This window comes from Pinus tabuliformis, chromosome 7 (assembly GCF_031772625.1).
Source record: "Pinus tabuliformis cultivar Carrire ecotype Pingquan chromosome 7, CPIR1, whole genome shotgun sequence".
Lineage (NCBI taxonomy): Eukaryota > Viridiplantae > Streptophyta > Pinopsida > Pinales > Pinaceae > Pinus > Pinus tabuliformis.
This window is the reverse complement of record NC_142293.1, coordinates 1,561,438,929-1,561,464,036: the sequence shown is the minus strand read 5'-3', so window position 1 is coordinate 1,561,464,036 and position 25,108 is coordinate 1,561,438,929. Positions and strand designations below refer to the sequence as shown.

The 25,108-nt window shown below is 37.2% G+C and overlaps 1 protein-coding gene across 1 annotated transcript; it reads left to right on the top strand.

Annotated features, from left to right (window-relative positions):
* The first annotated feature begins 1,868 nt into the window (after window positions 1-1,868).
* Window positions 1,869-25,108, top strand: LOC149253993 (benzyl alcohol O-benzoyltransferase-like). Its single transcript, XM_089454652.1, has 5 exons — window positions 1,869-1,907; window positions 2,349-2,402; window positions 2,490-2,543; window positions 24,196-24,324; window positions 24,692-25,108. Exons 1-5 carry the CDS (start codon window positions 1,869-1,871, stop codon window positions 25,106-25,108), a joined length of 693 nt encoding a protein of 230 aa, XP_089310778.1.

The following is a 25,108-nucleotide window of genomic DNA, read 5'->3' as shown; positions in this document are numbered from 1 at the left end:
ATAACACTGTCCTGGCCTTCTTCACCACTACGTAACCTATCTCACTGTCCTCAACCTGTCTTAAAAACTATTTTCCACTCACTAGCAATGCTCTGGTTTCACTTGTCTCAGCTGCCCCTTCTTCTTCTTTGATGGGCACAAGCGTATGCTTGATTCCATCCTTCACAGATTTATAACAATCCGTCACTCCATCGTGTGTCACTTTCCCATCGTATTGCCAAGGTTTGCCCAACAGTATGTGACAGACATCCATTGGCATGATGTCATAGACAACTTTGTCCTTGTATCTACCTATTTGAAATTCCACCTCGCTCTGTTCATCCACCAGTAACTGATGGCCTTTTTGTAGCCACGAAACCCTGTAGGGATTGGGATGCTTCAAACATTTCAATTCCAGCTTTTCTACCATCTCTGTAGACACTAAATTGTCAGTACTACCGTTGTCTATAATTAATTTACAGCACTTACCTCGCGATTTACAAACTATTCTGAATAAAGCCTTCCACTGTGTCTGGTCGGTGACCTCTTTAACTGGTTTTAACAACACTTTATGCAGCACTAAAGCTTCCCCTGTCTCTGGAACATTCTCCGCTTCTTGGGGAGGTGTTGCCGCTTCTTCCGGCTGTGCCACGTATGCACCCCGTTGTCCAGCTTGTTCTGCTTCCAGACACTCAAACGATCTATGTCCCCATTTATGACACCGATAACATTGGTAACCAACCCCTCTTCCTCAGATGTTACCTCTGCCCTGCTGGGATGACCTTCCACCCCTTGTACTATCACCTTTGTCTACTAATCCAGAAGCTCTGGAACTGCTACCTTCTTCATTGCTACTAGCAGTCCGCCCTCTACCATAGGACTGGCCTTTCCCTCTGCTGGCTCCTCATCCTCTCTGGGCGTTTTGTCTTCTGGTGATTTTCTCCTCAGCCTTCATCGCACTCTGATACACTTCCTCAGTGTTATTTGATGACAAAATGCTGATTTCATCCAAAATACCCAACCTTAATCCACTAACATACCTAGCTGTCCTTTCCAATGTATCCTTTGTAAATCTGGCCCACAAATTCACTCGATAGAACTCCTCGGTATATTCCCTTACCGTCAATCATTTCTGCCTCAGATTCTGCACCTGCCTATGCAATGAAATCTGATAGTCCCTTGGCAGAAATCTACCTTTTAACTTGGCCACCATCCTTGACTAGGTCTTGATCGGCAGTTTGTTCATTCTTTTCCTCTCATTCTGGATGTTGTCCCACCATAGGGCTGCGTGTCCTTTCAATTTTGTTGCAACGAACCGAACTCTATGGTCTTCGCTGACTTCCTCACACTCGAAGTACTTATCCATCTCAGTAATCCAATCCAGTAAGACTTCAATAAACAAGCTGCCGTCATACGTCGGGAGTTCCGGTTTTTGTTTACTGCTAGCCACTAGAACAAACTTCAACAATCTCACTTCTGCAGACTCACCTTCCTATCCATCTGCTGCTGCTTCAGGTTCTTCCTCACTCTTGTCACCTATCTTAGGGTCTCGTCGTCTACCTCCCTCTACTGCCTCCAAACAGGCAGCGAGAATTCGAATCTCCTCTCTCAATCCTTCATCTACCAATCTGCCAGCACCCCTACCACCTCGGCCACCTCGGCCACGACCTTGTCGCCCCACTTCCATATCTTCAATCAACCTTTCCTGCTCTGATACCACTTTTATGGTGGCTAGCCCAAACGCCCTTATAACACTATGATATATGAAATGATTTGGTTTGTTTAACGAATGTGTGTGGACTGATTTATGCAATAGTTATGTGGTTGATTAAAACAAACAATAAAACAAACACATGTATGAATCGCACAGGATGTAACTTACTGTTAGTATGACATTTAATGAGTTCATTAAAACAGTCCTTGCATGGGTAAGTGTGTTTCTCGCTCGAGCCTAGACTCTTCCTCCGGTTTGTCTGCTTGTTTGGTAATTTTCCATTGTTGGCTGTGGGTTTGCTACCGAGCTCTGCAAGTCGGAATGTTGTGGTTATGCGGTAAACTGTGGGCGTTTATGCTTGTCTGTCTCTGCATGCATGCGAGTGCTTGTTCCTCAGTCCGTGACTTGTTCTGGTTGACCCAATGGTGGCTTGGTAAGTTCTCTATCGAACTTCGGCTCCTCTCTGTCACAATGTCTTCAGGTTGTGCATGTAAACTTTGGCAGTGGCATTCTCATTTCAGTTGGCATTTCCAACAGTGGCTTGTTCCCAGGTTGGCGTTATGGTTTCCTTCGGCTTATGGTTTCCTGTCCCTGCTTTAATCATCAACGCTTCCTTCCTCAGTCGTTAATTTGGCTTGTTCCTTGTTCTCTACAGTCAATGGTTGTTGTTCTGGGAATGTTTCTCCATGATGCTACTGTGAGCTCTCAGGTATGGTCACAGTCCCTTGCTCTTGCTCTGTATTTTCCTTCCTTTTAATTGATGTTTGGCTGACTCTGGTGAATGCTGGCTCTACAGGTATTGAGGGCTTCAGTAGGAGGGTTCAACCAAGGCTCTTCTCGGTCCTATCCGGTAGGCTCTGCCACTCTACGATATTTTTGTTGGTTCCTTGTATGGCTCTGTCAACTCAGGTTCTCGTTCCTTAGTTTATGTCTGTCATGCCTTCAAACCCTCACCTAGGGTTTCACCATTCTCGGTCGGTGCCTGCTCTGTTGTATTAGTTTATCGAAATCGAAACCCTCTTCCAGGGTTTGTAATTCAGGGTCTTGTAAGGATGTAACCCTCGGTATTTTATTCTTCCGTGACTCTTTTTGTGGCTCTGGAAATGAAAACAATATTGAAATATGTAATGTTGCACATGTAAATTTACCTGTAATTGTCGTGGCTTGTATTCGCTGTCCCGTCGCTGGAACTACTGTTGTATATCGTCGACTTATTTAATTAAACTGTTTGGAATTATTTTGTTGAACGCTGTAGATGTGTTGTCGATGAAATGATTACTCAAACTTGTTTTCTCAGCCAGTAATGATTATGATTGGTGTCTACGTTTTCTGTTACGATGCCTGCAAACTCTTTGTTTTGTGCTGCTCCTTAGCACAGTTAAACGAACTATTTGTTCCCCTCGGGTAACACAACCGAAAAGGTTTACTTTACGGAACCTGTAACTAATAGCTATACATATTCAGATTATTCTCAGTCAGATTTTTTTAACAAATAGGAATAAACATAAAAATGGATAGCAGTCTAGATTTCTCTGTTGATATTATTTTTATTAGAGTGTGAGCGGTCTTCAACTGAACCCCTCTATAGTCTTGTCTTGTTACATTTATAGCTACTCAGTTCCAGTTAATGAAACTGTATGATTGTTCTTTCAGTTGGGTTTTTACAGTTATTTGGTTATTAATCAGTTGTCCTATATTACGACAAGATTTTGTCTCCCAGTACATTTGTCTTTTTCTTTTCCTTTTAAATCAAAAAGGATAATCTTGGTTTGCTAACAACAGACAACACCAGATCCTAACTATGTAACAATATTTAACTAAATGAAAGTAAATAAAAGTAACAATCCTACCTAATTTCCTGTTGACCATCATAAAAAAAACTCATAAAAGTATATTCACTGTTTTTTGACCTGGCTAAGACTTCACCCGGTCATGGTGAGCTACATGCTCCTGCATCAAGGAGATATAAAACTCAAGGTAGAAAGTAATACTATAACAATTTATAGTCTATAATCCAAACACAATTCATCAATAGAAAATAACAAGATAGAAAGAAATACAACTAACAAAAAGAATAGAGACTAGTGGAAGATGATTTTTGTTCGAGCGCAATATCTAGTGTTACATCCTTTGTTTTTGATGTTCGCATGTTTGCAATGGAGATTCTCAAATTTTAAATAGGATTTGTTACAATATCATGGGCTAATAATATGGCTTATTAATACTAGATGCCCAAAAAAACCCATAACTCACTTGTTTATATGTCATTTTTTAATTAATAAATTTAATTAAAAGGGAAAAAAATAACACAACTATTTTGGAGATAAATATCAAGATTTGATTTGTGTATATTATTATCAAAATTCTAGAATATTCCCTGGAGGTTAAATCCTTCCACCTAACACAACCATATAAATTAAGTGGTTGGTAAATTCCCATATACATTAATCTATAATAGGTAACAAAAAACTTATTACATGACACATCTCACATTGCTAAAATTAAAAAATCATAAAACTAATTAAATTATAACTTTATTATTATACAACTTGAGTGGCCTAATGGTTAAGAGCATGTGTTTCCTAGTAGGAGGTCACAACCAGAGGGGGGTAGAGTATGTATGCCTTCGAAGACATTAGTAGATAAGGGAGGTGCATCCCTTGTCCCACAAACAAGGGGCTCTCATACACCAATTTGGTCTCTGGCCATGACTTTAAAATCAAATATATTATTACTAACAATTGCACTAGATGTTGCAAATGAAACACCGTAAGGCATAAATTCGAGAAGAATAACATGAGCTTGAACACCTACTAATTCTACACCTTAAATTCCCACTATGTAGCAAGAATGACACCTTGAAGCACTTGTTCTAGTTTTGAAAATATGCACATTTTAAGGTTAGGCCCTCCTTGCTCTCATCTAATATTCCCTCAAATATTTCTGTATTGGGAGATTCCCTCCCTTGGGCCATATATCTTCACACAACACAACACTAGATTAGAATTGGTATCTTATATCTTTGGAACACAACAAACATATGTGTATCAAGTGATTTTTAGCACACTGTTGATGTATTTAACAAGAAGGGTCTCTCATTTGTGCATATTTGAGTCTGCATATCCAAGTGCAAATGTGGAGGGGGGGATGGAAATAATCCACCTATATTAGTTAATGGGCTACTAGATAATGCACAATGAAAAAAGTGCCCCCTCGAGGATATTCTCTAGCACACTACACACTCTCAACCTTCAAGCAACAACATTAACATAAAGGAAGTCAAGTTGTAAGAGAGTGTCAAGAGAAGAAAAGGCATTGACCAACAACAAGAACCTAAAAGTGGTCTCTCACTTTGACAAATTTCCTACTATTCCTCTGTCCATCATGACGATCCCACACATGAAAATTATGGATAGCTGATACTAAGCCCACAACTGAAGGTTTGGGGCCTCCTCCCAAGGATGAAGGCTCTCCTCCTTGAATGGGTTTAATTCTTGTAACATCATGGTCTATCCACTGAGTTTGATCATCTGCATCAGTTGAGAATATATGAATCTTATTCATTGGGATTGTTATATTTCTTCTTATTAACCTTGTGAAAACCCCCTCATGTTTCCAATCCAAGATAAAGTGGAGTCACATCCAGTAAAATAAGTTCCCTTAAATTAGCCCACAAAATTCCACTTTGGATGGCAACACCCATTGTTATAGCCTCATTTGGATTAACACATTTACTTGGCGCATTTCCAAAAATCTCAACAACAATCTCTTGAACCCTTGGCATCCGGTACATTCCTCCCATAAGAATAACTTCGTCCACTTCCCATGTGGTAATCCCTGTTTTTTATGGACAATTCTTGGAAGGGATTCTTGTTCTCTCAATTAAGTGATTTGCTAAGATTTTTGAAGCAACCACCCATTGAAGAAGTAGACTATTACATCATTGCTCATTAGTTCAAAATTTGATGAAATAATGTTTTGTTTAGTGATTCAATAATGGCCCATAAAATTTGACATCCCTACCAGATTTCATCAACACAACAAGTCACCCATGATTGAATTGGATTCATATCAATTAAGTCATATCACAAAAACCTAGTTTTGATTCAATGTCTTCATATTAGTAAAGTCATGTTAGTACGAACTAATTTTTATTGGATGGTTTAAATTGATAACAAATTTAACTAAACATTTGGAATTTACATAAAAAAGAATCTCCACAAATTTCAATCAAACATACTAAACAATCTTCTTCATGGGACCTTATTATTGTGGATAGGGTGACAATAAAAAAAATGAACCAGCTGATCAACATGTCTAAAACAAATACAATGAAGAATTCAAGCACTCTTCCAGGGTAGATCCACTCATTTGATAAAAAACATGGATAATACACAAGAAGTTCAAGTATAAACCATGTTTAACAAAGTGAAAATAAATAGTTAATTTCCCATAAAAATGGAAGTCCTTATCTGTATTAAGGTTACAATTCTATATAGGCAGTGTACTACCCATTTGGAGAATGTGTCAAAAATTAGCCAGTACACTAAATATATCTTGCAATTACAGACATCACATATATATCAATTCATTTATTCTCTAAAATATACAAAGTTGACACCACATCAAAATTTCATTCTCATTCCTCACTGAATATAAGCATTCGACTCCATACGTTCAAAACAATACAAAATTATCCAATCCCCTGGGTTGCGATAACCTGTGCTTAGCCTATAGTGCATGAAAAAAATAAACACAAAGCTTCATTGGAGAAGCAGAATAAGTTGCCTGAATTTCATATCTAGGCAGTGGTACTATAAATAAATATGTTGAATAAGCTCCCAATGGTTCTATTAATACATGTGTCGATTAATTTTAAATCACATTTTGGATAGCGTGCTAAAATTCCTTAGGCTGCCAAAATCATTTGTAAGTACACCATCACAATGAGCAACTGATTCAGATAATGAGTATTACAATCAGTCCATTGTTCTGGCAAAAGGATTGGCTTTTACAATCTTTGATATCCAAGAGCAAGGGACGAGATTGAGTTACTGAAAGCACCTTGCCAATCTGATTGGATGCTCATTCTTGAGGATAGTGACAAGATCCATAGCCTGAACCCAAACAACACATGATATAACCAGTCAGACCCTCATTTTAATAGTTTATATTGAAAATTTTAGTGACCTGAAAGCTGGTATCTTCATGGCAATTTTGGTTTAAAATTTTGAACTATACATTATCAAAGTGATTATAGTGCATAAATTAGAATATAGAATAATAATTCCATGTCCAATTCCCAATCTATGAAAATTTAATGTATGGAATCATATTAAATATGAAGCATAGAAATAAATAATGCATCATACTTTTCAAGTAGCCAAAAAAAAGGAAAAATTAAAGGAAGACATTCCCTAAAAGAGAAAAAGAGTGGAATAATCCTTACTTGGATCAGTGAATGTGACCATATTGGTGCCTTTGAAATCACAATTCTAGTAGTTTCTACTGTGAATCTGATAGTAACTATTGATTGTATATGAAGCACGAGCATGAACAATATTTGGATTATAGTAAGGTACACCTTGACGAATTGAAGCACGATTTTCACCACCCATCCCACAAGAAAAATCAAAAGACTCTTGAAGAACAAATGGATCAGAACTTGGTTTGGTAATCCAATAAAAAAACACTACCAAGGCCTCCCCTTAAACCTTTTGGTCTTCCTGAGAATAAATAAATCATGTTAGGTGGTGGGTTTGCAGGAGGAAAATATGGTGGAGGAGGAGATGCACACCAACCACAACTCAAATCTACATCATATACTTTTGAACCATCCGGGTTTAGCAGCCCAAAGTTCCTCTTAGTGGTTGGCCCTAGTTTATGGTTCTCATTAAAAAGTGAAAAAATAAAGGTCTCTATGACTCTATAGGCCTCATTGGAATTCCTTCATTGGAAGTAACATGTTTGATGACTCTAGAGTTATAATTTCTATAATTCTTAGGATTCAATCCTATATCATCCAGGTATCCTTTGGAAGGCCAACCAATTACAGGGATAGTGTCATTTTGACCCAAAGCAGCCATAACAAAGTAAATGGAATGAATTTGAGCATCTAGCATATTGTTATAGGTGAACCCTTTTGGATCTGAAACCCCTAGAGACTACCCAAACATCAAATAGTCCATTGAAACTTCTTTGGGGTTGTCTCTGTTTGCAAAATAAGGATATGCATTCAACATGAATAGAACACTTGTATCATCCAAGAATTGGAGGGGAGGATTCATAATTGGTAGGAAACTAGTAGAAAATGTGGAGGCAGAAGGAGAAAAGGAACTTGAAAGGATAGCCATATGGTGTGGAGTAGATACCTTAATATTGTCATCCAAACCTAAAGAAACCAAACTAGAATGAATGTTGTATATTGCAAGCACTAGTTTAGAGTCTAATGACCCATAATTATTTGTCAGGACATCATTCCCTATGGTTATCATAAATATTAAGGTTGAACGGTAGTAAGTAGAAATTCTATAAGCCACCCAAGCTTGGATTGTAGTTGGGCTTTCACTTATCCTTTGGACTTTCTCATTCTCAAGACCCACAACAACTGCAATGCATGTGTTGGAAAATGCTTACAATATAGAGGAATCTGAGTTGTGGATCTTGACTCTATTGACAATGATGTTTCCAAGCATCTTGGCTACCTGCTTCGGTGATGGCAAATTATTCCTTTTTGTTCCATAGTTTACACCAATTCTAGGGTTTGGTTGTGGTGATTCCTCCGGCTCATTTTCTCATGCAATGTGCAATACCAAAAAACATACAACCATAATCCACATTAACCCAAATTTTGGCCTTAATAGGAACCCTTCAAATTTCAAAAACCAACATTAACACAACATGCAGCTACTTATGCTTCAAAACACAGAGTCTGTATATATATTCAATGGATAATGAAGTTCTTAGATCGATTTCTTACCTGTTGAAATCAAAATAATCGAAATATAGACAACAACTAGCAGAGTTTTATATGAATGAAGTCTCTGACAATCCATCTTGAACAAAGATACAATCGTGATACCTTCAATGCACATTTAGACTACTACCCTTATTGGCTTAAAATAATTAATTCTTGAATTATTTGTGCATTACACCATACCAACTTCTTTTTCTGAAATTTGCTTCTAAATCCGAGACCAAGATATTGTCTAATCCACCCCATACACCTTCTTCTAGAACAAGCCTCTCGTTTGAATTAATCAGGTGTATACTATCTTATAACATGAACCCTAAAAAGTTTCTACAAATATGGTACAACACCATACACACCACATCACTATCTACCATGAAAGCATGTCACAATAGAACCTAGCCATTATAGATAATTAATTAAAATATATTGATATTAAGCATGGTTTATTTATCAACTCAGGAGGGAGGGAGGCAGGTAAAATAATTTTGTTTTGGGGGAATTTCAAGCCTCGCTTTGATCAGTGGTCACGGAGAGAGTGGTTATTTATGTCACTAGATTCTGTAACTAACATTAACACTATTAAAAATAATTAATTTTGTAAACTAAATCTCTATCACCCACTTAATTATTTGCACAATTATATAAATTAAATGGTTGGTATATATGATAGTAATCAATCCATAATAAGCATCAAAACTCTTACCTCACTTTACAATGGAAATTCCTAATTTCTAAATAGACTTATTACAATACAATGAGCTAATACCATGGGTTATCAATACCACATGCTCAAAAAAATATAACACACATTCATATAAGCTTTTTTTAATTTATCAATTTAATTAAAATGACAAAAAATAATAATTACTTTGAACATAAATCTCAAATTTTGACTTATATATCACTTTGAATATTCTAGAAAATTTGACTTGTATGGATTATTAAAAATATTCTAAAACCTTTAATAAAAATTATATCACTACTTAATAAATATTATTTAAATTAAAATTTTAAAATCTCTATTATAAAACAAAAAACAACCCTATTAATAAAATTATTAATAATTAAATTACAGTTTTAAAAACCCCATTCCAAAATAATAAACATACGAGCCCACATTGTATAGGTCACATCACCTGAGAAAAGGCTTCAATTTATATATATATCTCACCAAACGCTCGCTTCGTCGTCTTCCCTATCTTGAAACAAGTTTGCAACGCACTGCATCCTTCTCTGCTGATCTTCGATTGCGTGCTTGTGTCATATTCTTCAGTGATTCTCGATACCTTTTTTTTCACGGCTGCTCTGAATATGAAAGTCACCAGAAAGCCGGCTATCCTCGTCGCTCCTTCCCTGCCTACTCCCAAAGGGTTGCTATACCTTTCCAATCTAGATGATCAACTATCTTTCAGATTTCATATTCCCGTCTTCCAATTCTATCGCTTCAATCCGTAAAAAAAAAGTGAGGATACCACCAAAGCTATCAGAGAAGTGTTGGTGAAGGTTTTGGTATTTTACTATCCTTTTTCCGGAAGATTGAGAGAAGCACCCTTCGGTAAGCTCCTTGTGGACTGCATGAGCGAAGGTGTGTTGTTTGTAGAAGTTGATGTCGATGTTTCCATGGAGGAATTCGGAGACATGCACCCGCCCTCCCCTACTTGGAAAAACAATTGAACAACAATCGGTCCCACGTTGACTTTCCCTTTTTGCATAGGCGCTTCACTCTATGCCATTGATCAAAGCATGTTGGATCCAATGGTTCACAATGATAACGGCCAGGGAACTTGTGCGACACTTAACCGCCCTTACGGAGCTGATATGGTTTATAAACTCTTGGTCTATAAGATTTTGGGTCTGTATTTGAGATTATCATCCGATCATCTTAAACCCGATGTCCATTGGATAACGGAGTCCATCAAATCCTACGGCTAGCGGTTCTTCAACTAACACGCAGGTTAAAAACAGGCCTAACCCCGTCGTTGACTATGATGTAAGCAGTTGAAATTTAGATCAATGGTTAGGATGGAGTATGTGCCTTCAACCACGATCAAGCCTTTCTATGCTCTTATACCCCCGCCATTAATACTAATGACCGTGATTAACACATAAACACTGAGATTTACAATTAAAGTGTGAAAATAGGGAAAATACCTGATTTAGTTTCAGAATGCAAATACATAGAGGTAAACGAGAGTTTTCACCAGGATTAACACACAGATGCACACTAAATCAAATTCCTTCAATATAATAATAGTTACAGAGTCGTGGCCCTCTTGACTCAATTACAACAATTTAACAGACCTCTGTTTCAATCTCAAAACCCTCTCTATCACTCAACTCTCGCCTCTCACTCAAATCTCAATCATCTCAGCTAATCCCTCTTCATTACATTTTCTTCTCTTTATGAGTCGAATCCTATTCTAAATGTACTAACAACTTGATCTCTAATTTAATCATTCTAACAATCAAATATCTATTTTCAAGCTCCATTACACATCTATGCTAACAACTTATCCCTTAATCTAAAATAAGACAATTTCCTAACTATTACAATGTTGAAGTACAGATCATTTTCGAGAGATCCAACACTCTCGACTAAAACTGACTTTTGACCACTTAGGTCAACGAAATTCAACTCATTTAGCCACAGCATGTGAACAAACCATCACATTGCTACCTAAGTCCAGATTCTCCTGCATCAGGCTCTCAGGGAAGAAAAGAATCATCCCTCAGACTTTTAGGGTTTACTCCATACTTCTACAACTCTGTTGTTGTCAACCAACAAGCATCCTCCACTGGCTGTCCTTTCCATTTGACTAGATATTGAAAATAAACCTGTCCTGTGGTTCTTTTGGATATTTTTTTCTCCAAAATAGCTTCCACCTCTTTCTTAACTGTCTTTGGCATTTGTTCTTCTTCCCAGTTCAAAGTTTGAACTTCATCTTTTGTAGTTTCCTTCTGTAGCTCCGTCTCTGCCTCTTTGTATGGATACAAATCTGCAACATTGAAGATGGGTGATATTCCAATCCCTTCTGGAAATTCAATTTCATAAGCATTAGTTGAAAACTAATTCAATTTCATAAGCATTAGTTGAAAACTTTCTTACAATTCTACATGGTCCTATCCTTTTCATTTTTAGTTTATTGTAAGTCTTAGCAGGAAATCTTTCTTTTCTCAAATATACCATCACTAAATCTCCCACTTGGAATTCTTTCTCTCTTCTTTTCATATCTACTCTCTGTTTGTATTTTCTACTGCTTTCCTGCAATCTACCTTTGACATCTTCTTGTAGTCTATGCATCTGCTCTGCGAACTCTTCAGCTTTTGCACTTCTTGTCTCTTGTTTATCCAATTTTCTGAGCTCATACACCCCTCTTGGGTTCATCCCAAAAACAATTTGAAATGGACTCATTCCAGTCTTCGGTTGGAGTTTCATTATAAGCAAACTCAGCCTGAGCCAGTGCTAAATCCCACTGTTTAGGATTTTGATACACTAAACTTCTCAATATGTTTCCCAAGCTTCTATTTACTCCTTTGGTCTGTCCATCTATTTGAGGATGGTATGTTGAACTGAAACTAAGGTTTAGCTCCTAGTTTCTTCCAAAGAGTTCTCCAGAAATTCCCTATAAACTTTGTATCTCTATCAGACACAATACTTACAGGAAATCCATGTAATCTTACAATTTCTGAAAAAAATAGATTAGGAATATGTGTTGCATCACTAGTCTTTTTACATGCAATGAGATGTGCCATCTTGGAAAATCTATCTACCACAACATAAATGGAATCATTCCCCCTTTGAGTTTTAGGTAACCCCAAAACAAAATCCATGCTAACTACATCCCATGGTTGGTCTAGTATTGGCAATGGCTAGTACAATCCTGTATTCTGGCTTCTCCCTTTAGCATGTTGACATATCCTACACTTCTCAACAAATCTCTTAACATCAGTCTACATCTTTGGCCAATAATAAAAAGTACTTACCTGAGCAAGGTTTTGTCTTGTCCAAAGTGACCAAATAATCCTCCACTATGTTTCTCCTTTATTATGTTTTTCCTCATAGAACACTTGGGAATGCACAACTTGTTGCCTTTAAACAAAAAACCTCGTTGGATAAGATAGTCTAACCACTGACTTCGCTTACGAACTATTGGATTTTGTACTTCTGTATAAACATCTTTGAAATCTGCATCGTCTTTATACATTTCAACCATTTCTTCAAATCCTACAACACCAACTTTTAATTCTTGCAATATGAAATTTACCCTGCTTAAAGCATCAACAACTTTGTTCAACTTACCACTTGTGTGATTTATCACAAAAGTAAAGCTCTGCAAAAACTCTACCCACTTGGCATGTTTTTGGTTCAATTTTGGTTGGTTGTTTATGAACTGCAATGCATGATTGTCATAATACAATATAAACTCCTTTGGTAGCAAATAATGTCTCCATTTTTATAAGGCTTTTATAATAGCATAAAATTCTTTATCATAAGAAGAATACTTCTTCTTTGCTTCATTTAATTTCTCACTGAAGTATGCTATTGGTCTCTGTTCCTGACTCAAAACTGCTCCAATCGCAACTCCACTAGCATCAGTTTCAACTTGGAATACTTTTCCAAAATCGGGTAAAGCTAAAATTGGTTTCTCTGTGATTTTCCTCTTCAACAACTTAAAATTCTTGTCCATTGCTTCTGTCCACTTGAACGGCTGATTAGTCTCGTTGTTTGTTTCAAGAATTGGTGCACAAATATGACTAAACCCTCTGATAAATTTCCTATAAAAACTTGCAAGACCATAAAAATTTCATACCTCAAATATATTCCTTGGAATAGGCCAGTTCCAAATTGCTTGGACTTTCTTTGGATCCATTTTCAACCCTTCTTTAGAAACTAAAAATCTGAAGTAAATTAATTCTTCTTTCACGAAACTACATTTCTTCAGATTTATCAGTAGTTTCTCTTCCTGCAGAGTTCTTAAAACCAATTTAAGATGCTCTAGATGTTCTTCTTTACTTCTACTAAAAACTAGAATATCATCAAGATAAACAATAACAAATTGCCTGCATATTCCTTCAATACTTCATTCATCAATCTCATGAACGTGTTAGGTGCATTGGTGAGTCCAAAAGGCATCACTAACCACTCATACAACCCAATGTCTGTTGTAAATGTAGTCTTCCATTCATCTCCTTCTCTAATTCTTATTTGATGATATCCACTCTTCAGATCTATTTTAGTAAAATACTTTGACCCACTCAAACAATACATCAAATCATCCATGTGTGGTAAAGGAAATCTATACCTGATTGTGACCTTATTTATGGCTTTGGAATCTGTGCACATACGCCATCCACCTCCTTTCTTTGGACTGAGTACTGTTGGTACAACACTTGTACTAAGACTCTCTCTGATTATTCCCTTATCCATTAGTTCTTGCACTTGTCTTCCAACTTCTGCATTCTCTTGAGGCGTTAATCTGTATGCTACTTTGTTTGACAAACTTGCTCCTGGTATTAGATCAATATGATGACTAATACTCCTGATTGGTGGCAACACATTTGGAAACTCATCTACAATAATGTCAGCAAAATCATTTAAGAGAGTTTTGATTTCTTCAGGTAAATCATCTAAGTTTGTGGAAGTTAAAATTACCTTAGGTCTCCCTATGACAGCAAAATCCATTTCTTCACCTTTTCCTACCTCTTGCAACAACTCCTTTCCATTCATCAGCATAACATTGTTTCCAAGTGCTCCTTTGTCAGTGTCATCCTTCAATGGTAGCATTGTATGTTTATTTCCATCCTTCTCCAGAGTATAAGTATTTTTCCTCCCATCATGAATAACTTTCCGATCAAACTACCACGGTCTTCCCAGCAATACATGACATACATCCATTGGCATTACATCACACAATATCACATCCTTATATGTACCAGTATGTATCTCTACCTTGCATTGTTCTGTCACAATAATCTGATGTCGTTTCTGTAACCATGACACTTTGTAAGGAGTAGGGTGTACTGTCTTCACTAATCCTAGCTTGTCCACCATCTCTGTAGAAACAAGGTTATCAATGCTTCCACTGTCAATTATCACTTTACAACATTTACCTTTGGATTTACATGTAGTTCTGAATAAACTCTTCCTCTGAGCTAGTTCTTTAGTCTCTTTCTCTACCTTAAGCAATGCCCTTTTCAACAACAGGGATTCTCCTACTTCAGGGGATTCTTCCTTTTCTATAATTTGAGGTGTTTCTTGCTTTGCCACAGCCACATTCACATTCCTCTGACTTTTTGTTCTATTATGAGGATAGTCCCACAATCCATGTCCCCATTATCCACATGTGTAACACCGAATATCTCTTCCTCGGACTCTTCCTTTGGGTGCAAATATTCCTCTATTAAAATCTCCCCTTTGTGGTGGTCTACTACTTGAACTTCCTGCTTCGTTCTGATGTTGCTGAAACCTTGGTCTCGTAGTTCCTCTACCTCTTACTGATATTTCCCTCTATTCCTCTGATTTTGTTTTCTCAACATCTTGTCTTCCACCTTCAAACTTGCTTGATAGGCATCTTCAATGGTCTACAGACTCAGCAAGCTGATCTCATCCTGTATGTCATATCTTAAGCCATTGATATATCTAGCTACATTCTCCATATCATCCTCTGCATGTCCTGCTCTAATACTCAATCTATAGAACTCTTCTGTATATTCTTTAACAAACATTCCTTTCTGCCTTAAATTCTGTCCCTGTTTGAAAAGATTTAATTGATAATCTCTTGGCATAAATTTAGCTTCCATTTTACTCACCATTTTGTACCATTGCTTGATCTTGGACTTTCCTTTTCTTGTTCTGGATGTTTGTAGTTCATCCCACCAAATAGCTGCATGACCCTTCAATTTGGTAACTGCAAATTTCACCTTCTTTCTGTCATCAACCTCTTCATAGTCGAAATATTTGTCCAGTGAACTGATCCAATCCATTAGCTCTTCTACATTGAAACTCCCTTCATACATAGGAATTTTCACCTCTGGTTTTCCACCTACTTTAGCCAACATCTTGATAACTTTGGTAGTTTCATTTTCCTCCTCTTCTTCTTCCTCAAAAGATTCTTCTGAAGCACTGGAAACTCCTTCATCAGGTGTTCTTCTCTTAGCAATCTCCATTGTGTTCATCCTTGTACACAAACTTCGGATCTCCTCTAGCAGAACTGAATTTGCTTCAGGTCTTCCTCGACCTATGCCAGCTCCTCTCCTTGGCAGCATGTTTACTGCAGTCAAACTCAATTTTTGTGCTTTGATACCAAAAATGATGCAGGAGGTCAATTGAACAGTAATTGAACAACAATCGGTCCCACGTTGACTTCCCACATTGACTTTCCCTTTTTTCATAGGCGCTTGACTCTGCGACGTTGATCAAAGCGTGCTGGATCCAATGGTTCACAACGATATCGGCCAGGGAACTTGCGCGACACTTAACCACCCTTACGGAGCCGATATGGTTTATAAACTCTTGGTCTATAAGAGTTCAGGTCCAGATTTGAGATTATTGTCCGATCATCTTAAAACCTGATATCCATTGGATAACGGAGTCCATCAAATCCTATGGCTAGCGGTTCTTCAACTAACACATGGGTTAAAAATAGGCCTAACCCATTCGTTGACTATGACGTAAGCAGTTGAAATTTAGATCAATGGTTAGGATGGAGTACGGGCCTTCAACCACGATCAAGCCTTTTTGTGCTCTTCTACCCCCGCCATTAATACTAATGACCGCGATTAACACATAAACACTGAGATTTACAATTAAAGTGTGAAAATAGGGAAAATACCCGATTTAGTTTCAGAATGAAAATACACAGAGGTAAACGAGAGTTTTTACCGGGATTAACACACAGATGCACACTAAATCAAATTCCTTCAATATAATAGTAGTTACAGAGTCGTGGCCCTCTCGGATCAATTACAACAATTTAACAAGCCTCTGTTTCAATCTCAAAACCCTCTCTATCACTCAACTCTCACCTCTCACTCAAATCTCAATCATCTCAACTAATCCCTCTTCATTACATTTTCTTCTCTTTATGAGTCGAATCCTATTCTAACTATACTAACAACTCGGTCTCTATTTTAATCATTCTAACAATTACACACCTATGCTAACAAATTATCCCTTAATCTAAAATAAGACAATTTCCTAACTATTACAATAATGAAGTACAAATCATTTTCGAGAGCTCCAACCCTCTCGACTAAAACTGACTTTTGACCACTCAGGTCAACGAAATTCAACTCATTTAGCCACAACACGTGAACAAACCATCACATTGTTGGCTAAGTCCAGATGCTCCTACATCACTTATCAATACCACATACCTAAAATAAACCATAAATAACTTTATATGATACTCTTTCACATGATAATTTTTTAATTAATAAATTTAATTAAAAAGACAAAAAGTAAATAATTACCTTGAAGATAAATTTCAATTTTTGACTTATGTATATCACTGTAAATATTTTAGAAAATTTGAGATACATACAGTATTATTGGCAAATTTTATAGCTTACCAATACCACATACCTAAAAAAAACTATAATTGACCTTATATAATATTCTTTCACATATTTTTTTTAATTAATAAATTTAATTTAAAAACAAAAAAAAAATTATTTTGTTCATAAATTTCAGCTTTTAACTCATGTATATCACTATAAATATTCTATACCAATATTCTATAGAAAATTTGGCATATATACTAATATTCTATAGAAAATTTAACATATATACTAATATTTTAGAAAATTTGGTAAGAAATTTGACATATATACTAATATTATAGAAAACTTGATAGGGATTAAATCCATACCACTTACTTTAAATTTCAAAAAGCTATTATAAAGTAAACCAACTTATTCAACATACCTATTAATAATTAAATTTAAAAATACAATATGAAGTAGCCTTTGTTGTAGATCTTTCATGGTTAATCTTTCATTGTTGATGGTATTCGTTATACTTGTCACGTCACATGAGAAACACGGGCTTCAATATATATATATATATATCACCAAACACAAGCTTCGGTGTCTCCTCCATCCCGAAAGATCTTTGAGTCTGCAATGCACGACATCCTGCTGTGCTGATCTTTGATTGCGTTCTTGCTTCATAGCCTTTCATTGATTCTCCAAACCTTTGTTTTCATGGCACCTCTGCAAATGAAAATCACCAGAAAGCCGACTATCCTTGTCGCTCCTCTCCTGCCTACTCCCAAAGGGTTGCTATACCTTTCCAATCTAGATGATCAATTGTCTATCAGATTTCATATTCCCGTCCTTCAATTCTGTCGGTTCGATCCGTCGAAAAAAGGTGAGGATCCCGCCAAAGTTATTAGAGAAGCGCCGGCGAAGGTTTTGGCGAGGAGACAAAACAAAATTCACACTTAAAACATGAGTTGCTACTCTTCTATTGATCACACAAAACATGATGATTACAATGAATCCGGTGAAGGGTATTTAAACCTTTTCCAGCTAGCTAACTGCCTAAAATATCTTGACATGCAATTACATGCAATCACACACTCAAAATCGTTTATCACTTAACTTGACTTGACTCAACACTCAAACACTCAATCATGCAATCACTCAGTTAACTGACTCTCTATGTTTAGCTAACTCCTCATGCGAGAGTAATTATCTTATTTTAACACTCCCCCTTAATTACGACTGCTAAACTAAAACATGACTAATGACAACTCAAACATGCCTGTTGGTCTATGTTTCATCTAGGCTTATAACACCCAAGTTTCTTCTATGAAACTCAAACACATCTTGTGCTAATGACTTCGTAAATATATCAGCCAATTGATCACTAGATTTACAAGGCTTCAAGTGAACTTCTCCATTGCTCACAAGTTCTCTAATAAAGTGATATCTAGTATCAATATGCTTGCTCTTCTGATGAAACACACTATTCTTGGATAGTGAAATTGTTGAGGTGTTGTCACAATATATTATTGTTGATCCTTGTTGTTTCTTCTTAAGTCCATCAAGTACTCTTCTTAACCAAACTGCTTGACATGTTGCTGATGTTGCTGCTACATATTCTACTTTTGCTGACTAAAGTGTCACAATGGGCTTCTTCTTATATGCCCATGAAATCACACCTGAACCAAGGTGGAACACAAAACCAGAAGTGCTCTTCCTATCATCCAAACTACCTGCAAAATCACTATCTGTGTATCCAATCAAATCTTTCTTTTATGTTCTTGCATACATTATGCCACAATCTCTAGTTCCCGTTATGTATCTCAGAATTCATTTTCCTACACTGTAATGTGTGTCTTTTGGAGTCTCCATAAATCTGGAAATCAAACTCACTCCTTGCGTGATATCCGGTCTTGTAATTGTGAGATACATGAGGCTACCAACCAATATTTTGAATACAGTTGGATTGACATCTGATTCTTCATCATTCTTGCTTAACTTTGTACCTGTTGCAACTGGTGTAGAGACAGGTTTGCAATTTTCCATCCTGAACCTTTTCAACAAATCTTTGGGATATTTATTTTGACAAATAAAAATTGCTTTTTCAGATTGCTCAACTTCTATTCCAAGAAAATATTTCATGAGACCAAGATCTGTCATCTCAAATTCTTTCATCATGGCTGCTTTAAATTCATCTATGTCAAAATCACCTGTAAAAATCATGTCATCAACATATAAGCAAACAACCAAAATTTGTCCATGCTCATTTACCTTTGTGTATAAGGTAGGCTCAATGTTGCTTCTGCAAAATCCATTCTTGATCATGTAGCTATCGATTCTGCTATACCAAGCTCTAAGTGCTTGCTTCAGTCCATAGAGCTTTTTATTCAATCTGTAAACTTTGTCTTCGTTACTTTCAACTTCATATCATGGAGTCTGTTGCACATAAATTTCTTCTTCTAGAATTCCATTCAAGAAGGCTGATTTCACATCCATCTGATATACTTTTCATTTGTTCTGAGCTGTTGTGGCTAGAACTGCTCTTTCAGTATCCAATCTGGCTACTAGAGCAAAAGTTTCTCCAAAGTCTATTCCCGGTTGCTGCGAGCTTCCTTTTTCTACAAGTCTTGTTTTAAATCTGTCAATTTCACCTTTCTCATTCAACTTTGTCTTGTACACCCACTTCACACCAATGATATTTTTGTCCTTTGGTAAATCAACCAAATCCCATGCATCATTCTTTTGAATAGGTTCAAATTCTTCATCCATGGCTTACACCCAATTTTCATCTTTGGTTGCTTCTTCAAACGAAGAAGGTTGGAATGACAACAATGCAAAATTTGAACTAACATCCAAATCATCATAAATATCTTCCAAACTTCTCATCTTTCTCTTACCATTGCTTGATTCATCACCTGATTGATTGCTGGGAGAATCTTGATTTGTTGATCTGGCTGAGGATCCATGCTGCTCTGAAAATCTTGGAGTCCTTGTTGGTTTGTCTCTATTTGGTGCCTTTACCTGTGATACTTGCTTCTCCTTTTCTGCTACATCATCTTCTTCCATCAGTGGCACTTGTGCATCAACTGTTTTGTCTACAGTTCCATTCCATGACTCTTGTTCCTTGAACAAAACATCTATGCTAATTATAGTCTTCTTTGTGACAGGGTTATACAATTTGTAAACTTTTGATTGCTCACTATAACCAATGAATATGATTTTTTCACTTTTATCATCCAATTTGCCTCTTCGCTCCTTAGGCACATGTGCATAAGCTACACATCCAAATACTCCGAGATGAGATACGCTGCAATACATACCTGATCATGCTTGTTCTGGTACTTTGTTCATCACACTCTTTGTAGGATATCTGATGATCACATAAATAGCACATCCAACTGCTTCTACCCAATACTCATTAGACAAGTTTCTGCCTTTCAACATGCTTCTTACCATGTTCATAATTGTCTTGTTCTTTCTCTCTGCTACACCATTCTATTGCGGTGTGTACCTGGTTGTAAACTGTCTTCTGATCCCATGTTGTTTGCAGTAATCATGGAATGCCTTTGAGTCATATTCTCCACCACAATCTAACCTCAATACCTTGATCTGTCGATCACTTTGGTTCTCTACTAAGGCTTTGAATTCTTTGAACTTTGCAAAAGTTTCATACTTTTGCTTCAAGAAGTAAACCCAAGTCTTTCTGCTGAAAGTGAGGAAGTAGCAACTTCCACCAATCGATTGTGTCCTCATAGGTCCACACAAGTCTGTATGCACTAGCCCAAGAGGTTTCTTTGCTCTATAGGAAACTCCCTTTGGAAAACTTTCATGGTGTTGTTTTCCCAAGATGAAACACTCACAAGTACTAGCAGGTTCTTTGATGGGAGGTAATCCTCTGACCATCTATTTCTGCTGCAACAATCTTAAACCATAAAAATGCAAGTTTCCAAATCGAAAGTGCCATAACCAATAATCATCAGAACATGAAATTGTAAAAGAACTCACCTGACCACTGTAATTCAAAATTAGAGGAAAGAGTTTGTTCCTCGTCATATGCACCTTTTCTATCAGCTGCTTGCTTGGGGGCTTGTCATATATAACAACTTCTTGACATTGAAAGATAACTATGTATCCTTTCTGTGTCAATTGATCAACACTTAACAAATTATGTTTGAGACTAGGAACATAATATACCTCTAAGATTGTCTTCGGCTCCCCATGCTTGTTCAAAATGTTGACCACTCCTTTGCCATCTACTTCCACTGTCTTGTCAGTCCCCAACTTTATCTCTGTTTTCACAGATTGATTGAAATTTGCAAACAAATCCTTGTTTCCTATCATGTGGTTACTGCAACCACTGTCTAACAGCTGCACACTAGTAGAAGGTTCATGCATGGTATGGAAAGCTAGGAACATGGAGCTAGTACTCTTTGTAGTGACATTAGCTCTCTGGTTCACTTGATCAACTATTTTATTCCTACAATCATGAGCATAATGACCAAATTTATTACAGTAATAACATCTCACTTTTGATTTGTCAACTCTTTGATTATTGTTGAACCTTTTGTGGCTGCTTCCACTTGCATGTTCATGCTCTTCTCGATCATCTTTCTGACCACCATATCTTCCGCTTCATCCTCTGCCTCTCGTTTTACTTCTACCTTGACCTCTGTCTCTTGAAATAGAAACCTGACTTTTGAAAGCAGTCCCTAAAGTGGAATCCTTATTTCTGTCTATCCTTGCCTCATGCGATAGAAGTGATCCCATCAACTCATCAACTGTCAATGATGCCAAATCCTTGGCTTCTTCTATGGCTGCTACCACAACATCCAATTTGGTACACAAGGACCAGAGGACCTTATCAACCACTCTTTGATCGTTTATATCTTCACCATAAATCTTTAACTAATTTATGACAGTTATGACCTGATTCATGAGAGAATCGATGTCCTCTGTCTCCTTCATCTGCATACTTTCAAAATCTCTCCTAGTATTCTACAACTTAACAATATTTAATTCGACCATACCTTTATAGTTTGTCGCCAAAGTATCCCATGCTACTTTTTCTTAAGACGTGGTCATAATCTTCTGGAACACTGCTAGGTCCACTCCCTGCTGAATAAGCTGCAACACATGTACATTCTTCTTCTTGTCTTTCTTCCATTGTTCCCTCTCTATATTACTGAGAGCTTGTTCTTCTTCTTCGTTCTTAGGTTTTGAAAACCCAAACTTGAAATAATCCCAATCATCATGTGCATGCAACGTGGTTGCCATCTTAATGGCCCACACATCATAATCTTTCCCTATAAATGGTGGGAACTGGGGCTGGAAATTTGAAAAAGCCATCTTTTTCTAAAAATCAAAATAAAAATTCTTCTTTAATTAACTTTTTCAAAAATACCCCTTTCAATAAAACCTTAAATTTTTATTTTATATATAAAAAATCTTAAAAAAACTTTTTCAAAACCCTTTTTGAAAAACTTTAATACAAAAAACCTTTTATTGTGTAGCCCTTTTATAAAATCAATCTAAAATTAAACTTTTATGCTTCACCATAAAATAAAAAATCCCACTTAACAATTCCACGTAACATTAAAAAAAAATACTTTTGAATCTTATAAAACCTCTCCGTATATAAACCATGTGATCTTGACTTTAAAACCTCGAGTATATAAACCACATGATCTTCACTTCACAATTTTAAAACTTTCGCCTTTCGATTACATGCGATTAACATTGTATATGAATAGATCCATGCTTCACGGAAACTGTGTGCATGCAGATCGGTGTAAATCCACCATGATTAATGCGGCTCTCTCGTGAGCCTGAATGCCCCAATACACAGTAGGATGCGTTAATGATCAAACACGTTGAGAATAAATATATTTTTCTTCTCACACGGGTTGCTGCTAATCCATTCTTCCGCACACTTTGTAACCTCGCTCGGATACCAATTTGTTGGAAAGGAAGAGGAGACAAAACACAATTCACACATAAAAAATGAGTTGCTGCTCTTCTATTGATCACACAAAACATGATGATTACAATGAATCCGGTGAAGGGTGTTTAAATCTTTTCAAACTAGCTAACTGCCTAAAATATCTTGACATGCAATTACATGCAATCACACACTCAAAGTCATCTATCACTTAACTCGACTTGACTCAACACTCAAACACTCAATCATGCAATCACTCAGTTAACTGACTCTCTATGTTTAGCTAACCCCTCATGCATAAGTAACTATTTTTTTTAACAACTTATTCAACATACTTCTTAATAATTAAATTTAAAAATCCGATATGGAGTAGCCATCTTTCATGGTCAATCTTTCATTGTTGATGGTATTCGTTATACTGGTCACATCACTTGAGAAATGTGGGCTTCAATTATATATATATAAACATCACCAAACGCCGGCTTCAGCGTCTCCTCCATCCCAAAATATCTTTGCGTCTGCAACGCACTGCATCTTGCTCTGCTGATCTTCAATTGCATGCTTGCTTCATAGCCTTTCATTGATTCTCCACACCTTTGTTTTCATGGCACCTCTGCAAATGGCACCTCTGCAAATGAAAATCACCAGAAAACCGACTATCCTTGTCGCTCCTCTCCTGCCTACTCCCAAAGGGTTTCTTTACCTTTCCAATCTAGATGATCAACTATCTCTCAGATTTCATATTCCCATCCTTCAATTCTATCAGTTCGATCCGTCAAAAAAAGGTGAGGATCCCGCCAAAGTTATCAGAGAAGCGCTGGCGAAGGTTTTGGTGTTTTACTATCCTTTTCCCAGAATATTGAGAGAAGTGCCCTTCGGTAAGCTCCTCGTGGACTGCACAAGAGAAAAGATGCTTGTGGAAGTTGATGCCGACATTTCCATAGAGGAATTCAAATACCTGCACCCACCATCCCCTTTCTTGGCTGATCTACTGCATGATGTGCCAGGCTCAGAAACTATTACCAATTCTCCCCTTCTTCTTTGATGAACACAATTCATATTCCAGTCGAAATTCTATTTTCTTAACGTGTTTCTTATTTTCAGGTAACGTGGTTGAGATGCGGAGGGTTCATTTTTGCCCTTCGTTTGAATCACACCATGAGCGACCGGCTTGGCCTCATTCAATTCTTGAAAGCTCTCAGTGAAATGGCGAGGGGGGCTACGAGGCCTTCGGTTCGTCCAGTCTAGGAAAGAGAAATCTTTCGACCCCGGACGAATCCCACAGTTACATTCCCCCACTACGAATATGATCAAATCGAAGACAAAGACGGGAAAACGACGAACGTGAAGAAGATGACCCAGAGTTCAATCTTTTTCGGGCCGAAGGATCGAGTCGCAGAAGATACAAGCAGTAGGGCAAGGCAAGTGCCTGACCTTTAAAGTTATATCTGCGTGTTTGTGGTGTTCCAGAACGAGGGATCTCCAACTGCCCTCTGAGCAGGGAGTTTAGTTCATATTCACCCTGGATGGCTGAGCGAGATTCGACCCGCCGATTCCCGAAAACTTCTACGGCAATGTGATCATTTTGTCATGTGCGAAGACGACCACAGGAGAGCTGGCAACCAAACTGTTTTCCTTCGTTGTGAAGTTGATCCGCCAAGTGAAAATGAGCGTGAATGGAAAGTACATGCGATCGGTGATAGATTTGATGCAGTTGAGAGGGCACCCTCTCTTTACAGTGGTGGGCACCTATGTGGTCTCGGACTATACTAAGATCAGGTTTGGAGATGTGGATTTGGGGTGGGGAAGAGAAACCTATGGTGGGCCAGCACAAGGTGGAGTGGGACCAACTTCAATGGCGGGGTTGACAAGCTTCCTCGTACTGTATCGTAACAAAAGTGGGGTGGAAGGCATAGTGGTTCCCATATGTTTTTCGCCTGCCACTATGCATATATTTGAAGCAGAAATCAATGAAGCTATCGAGAATGCAACCCCATATCTACGATCCTTGATATAA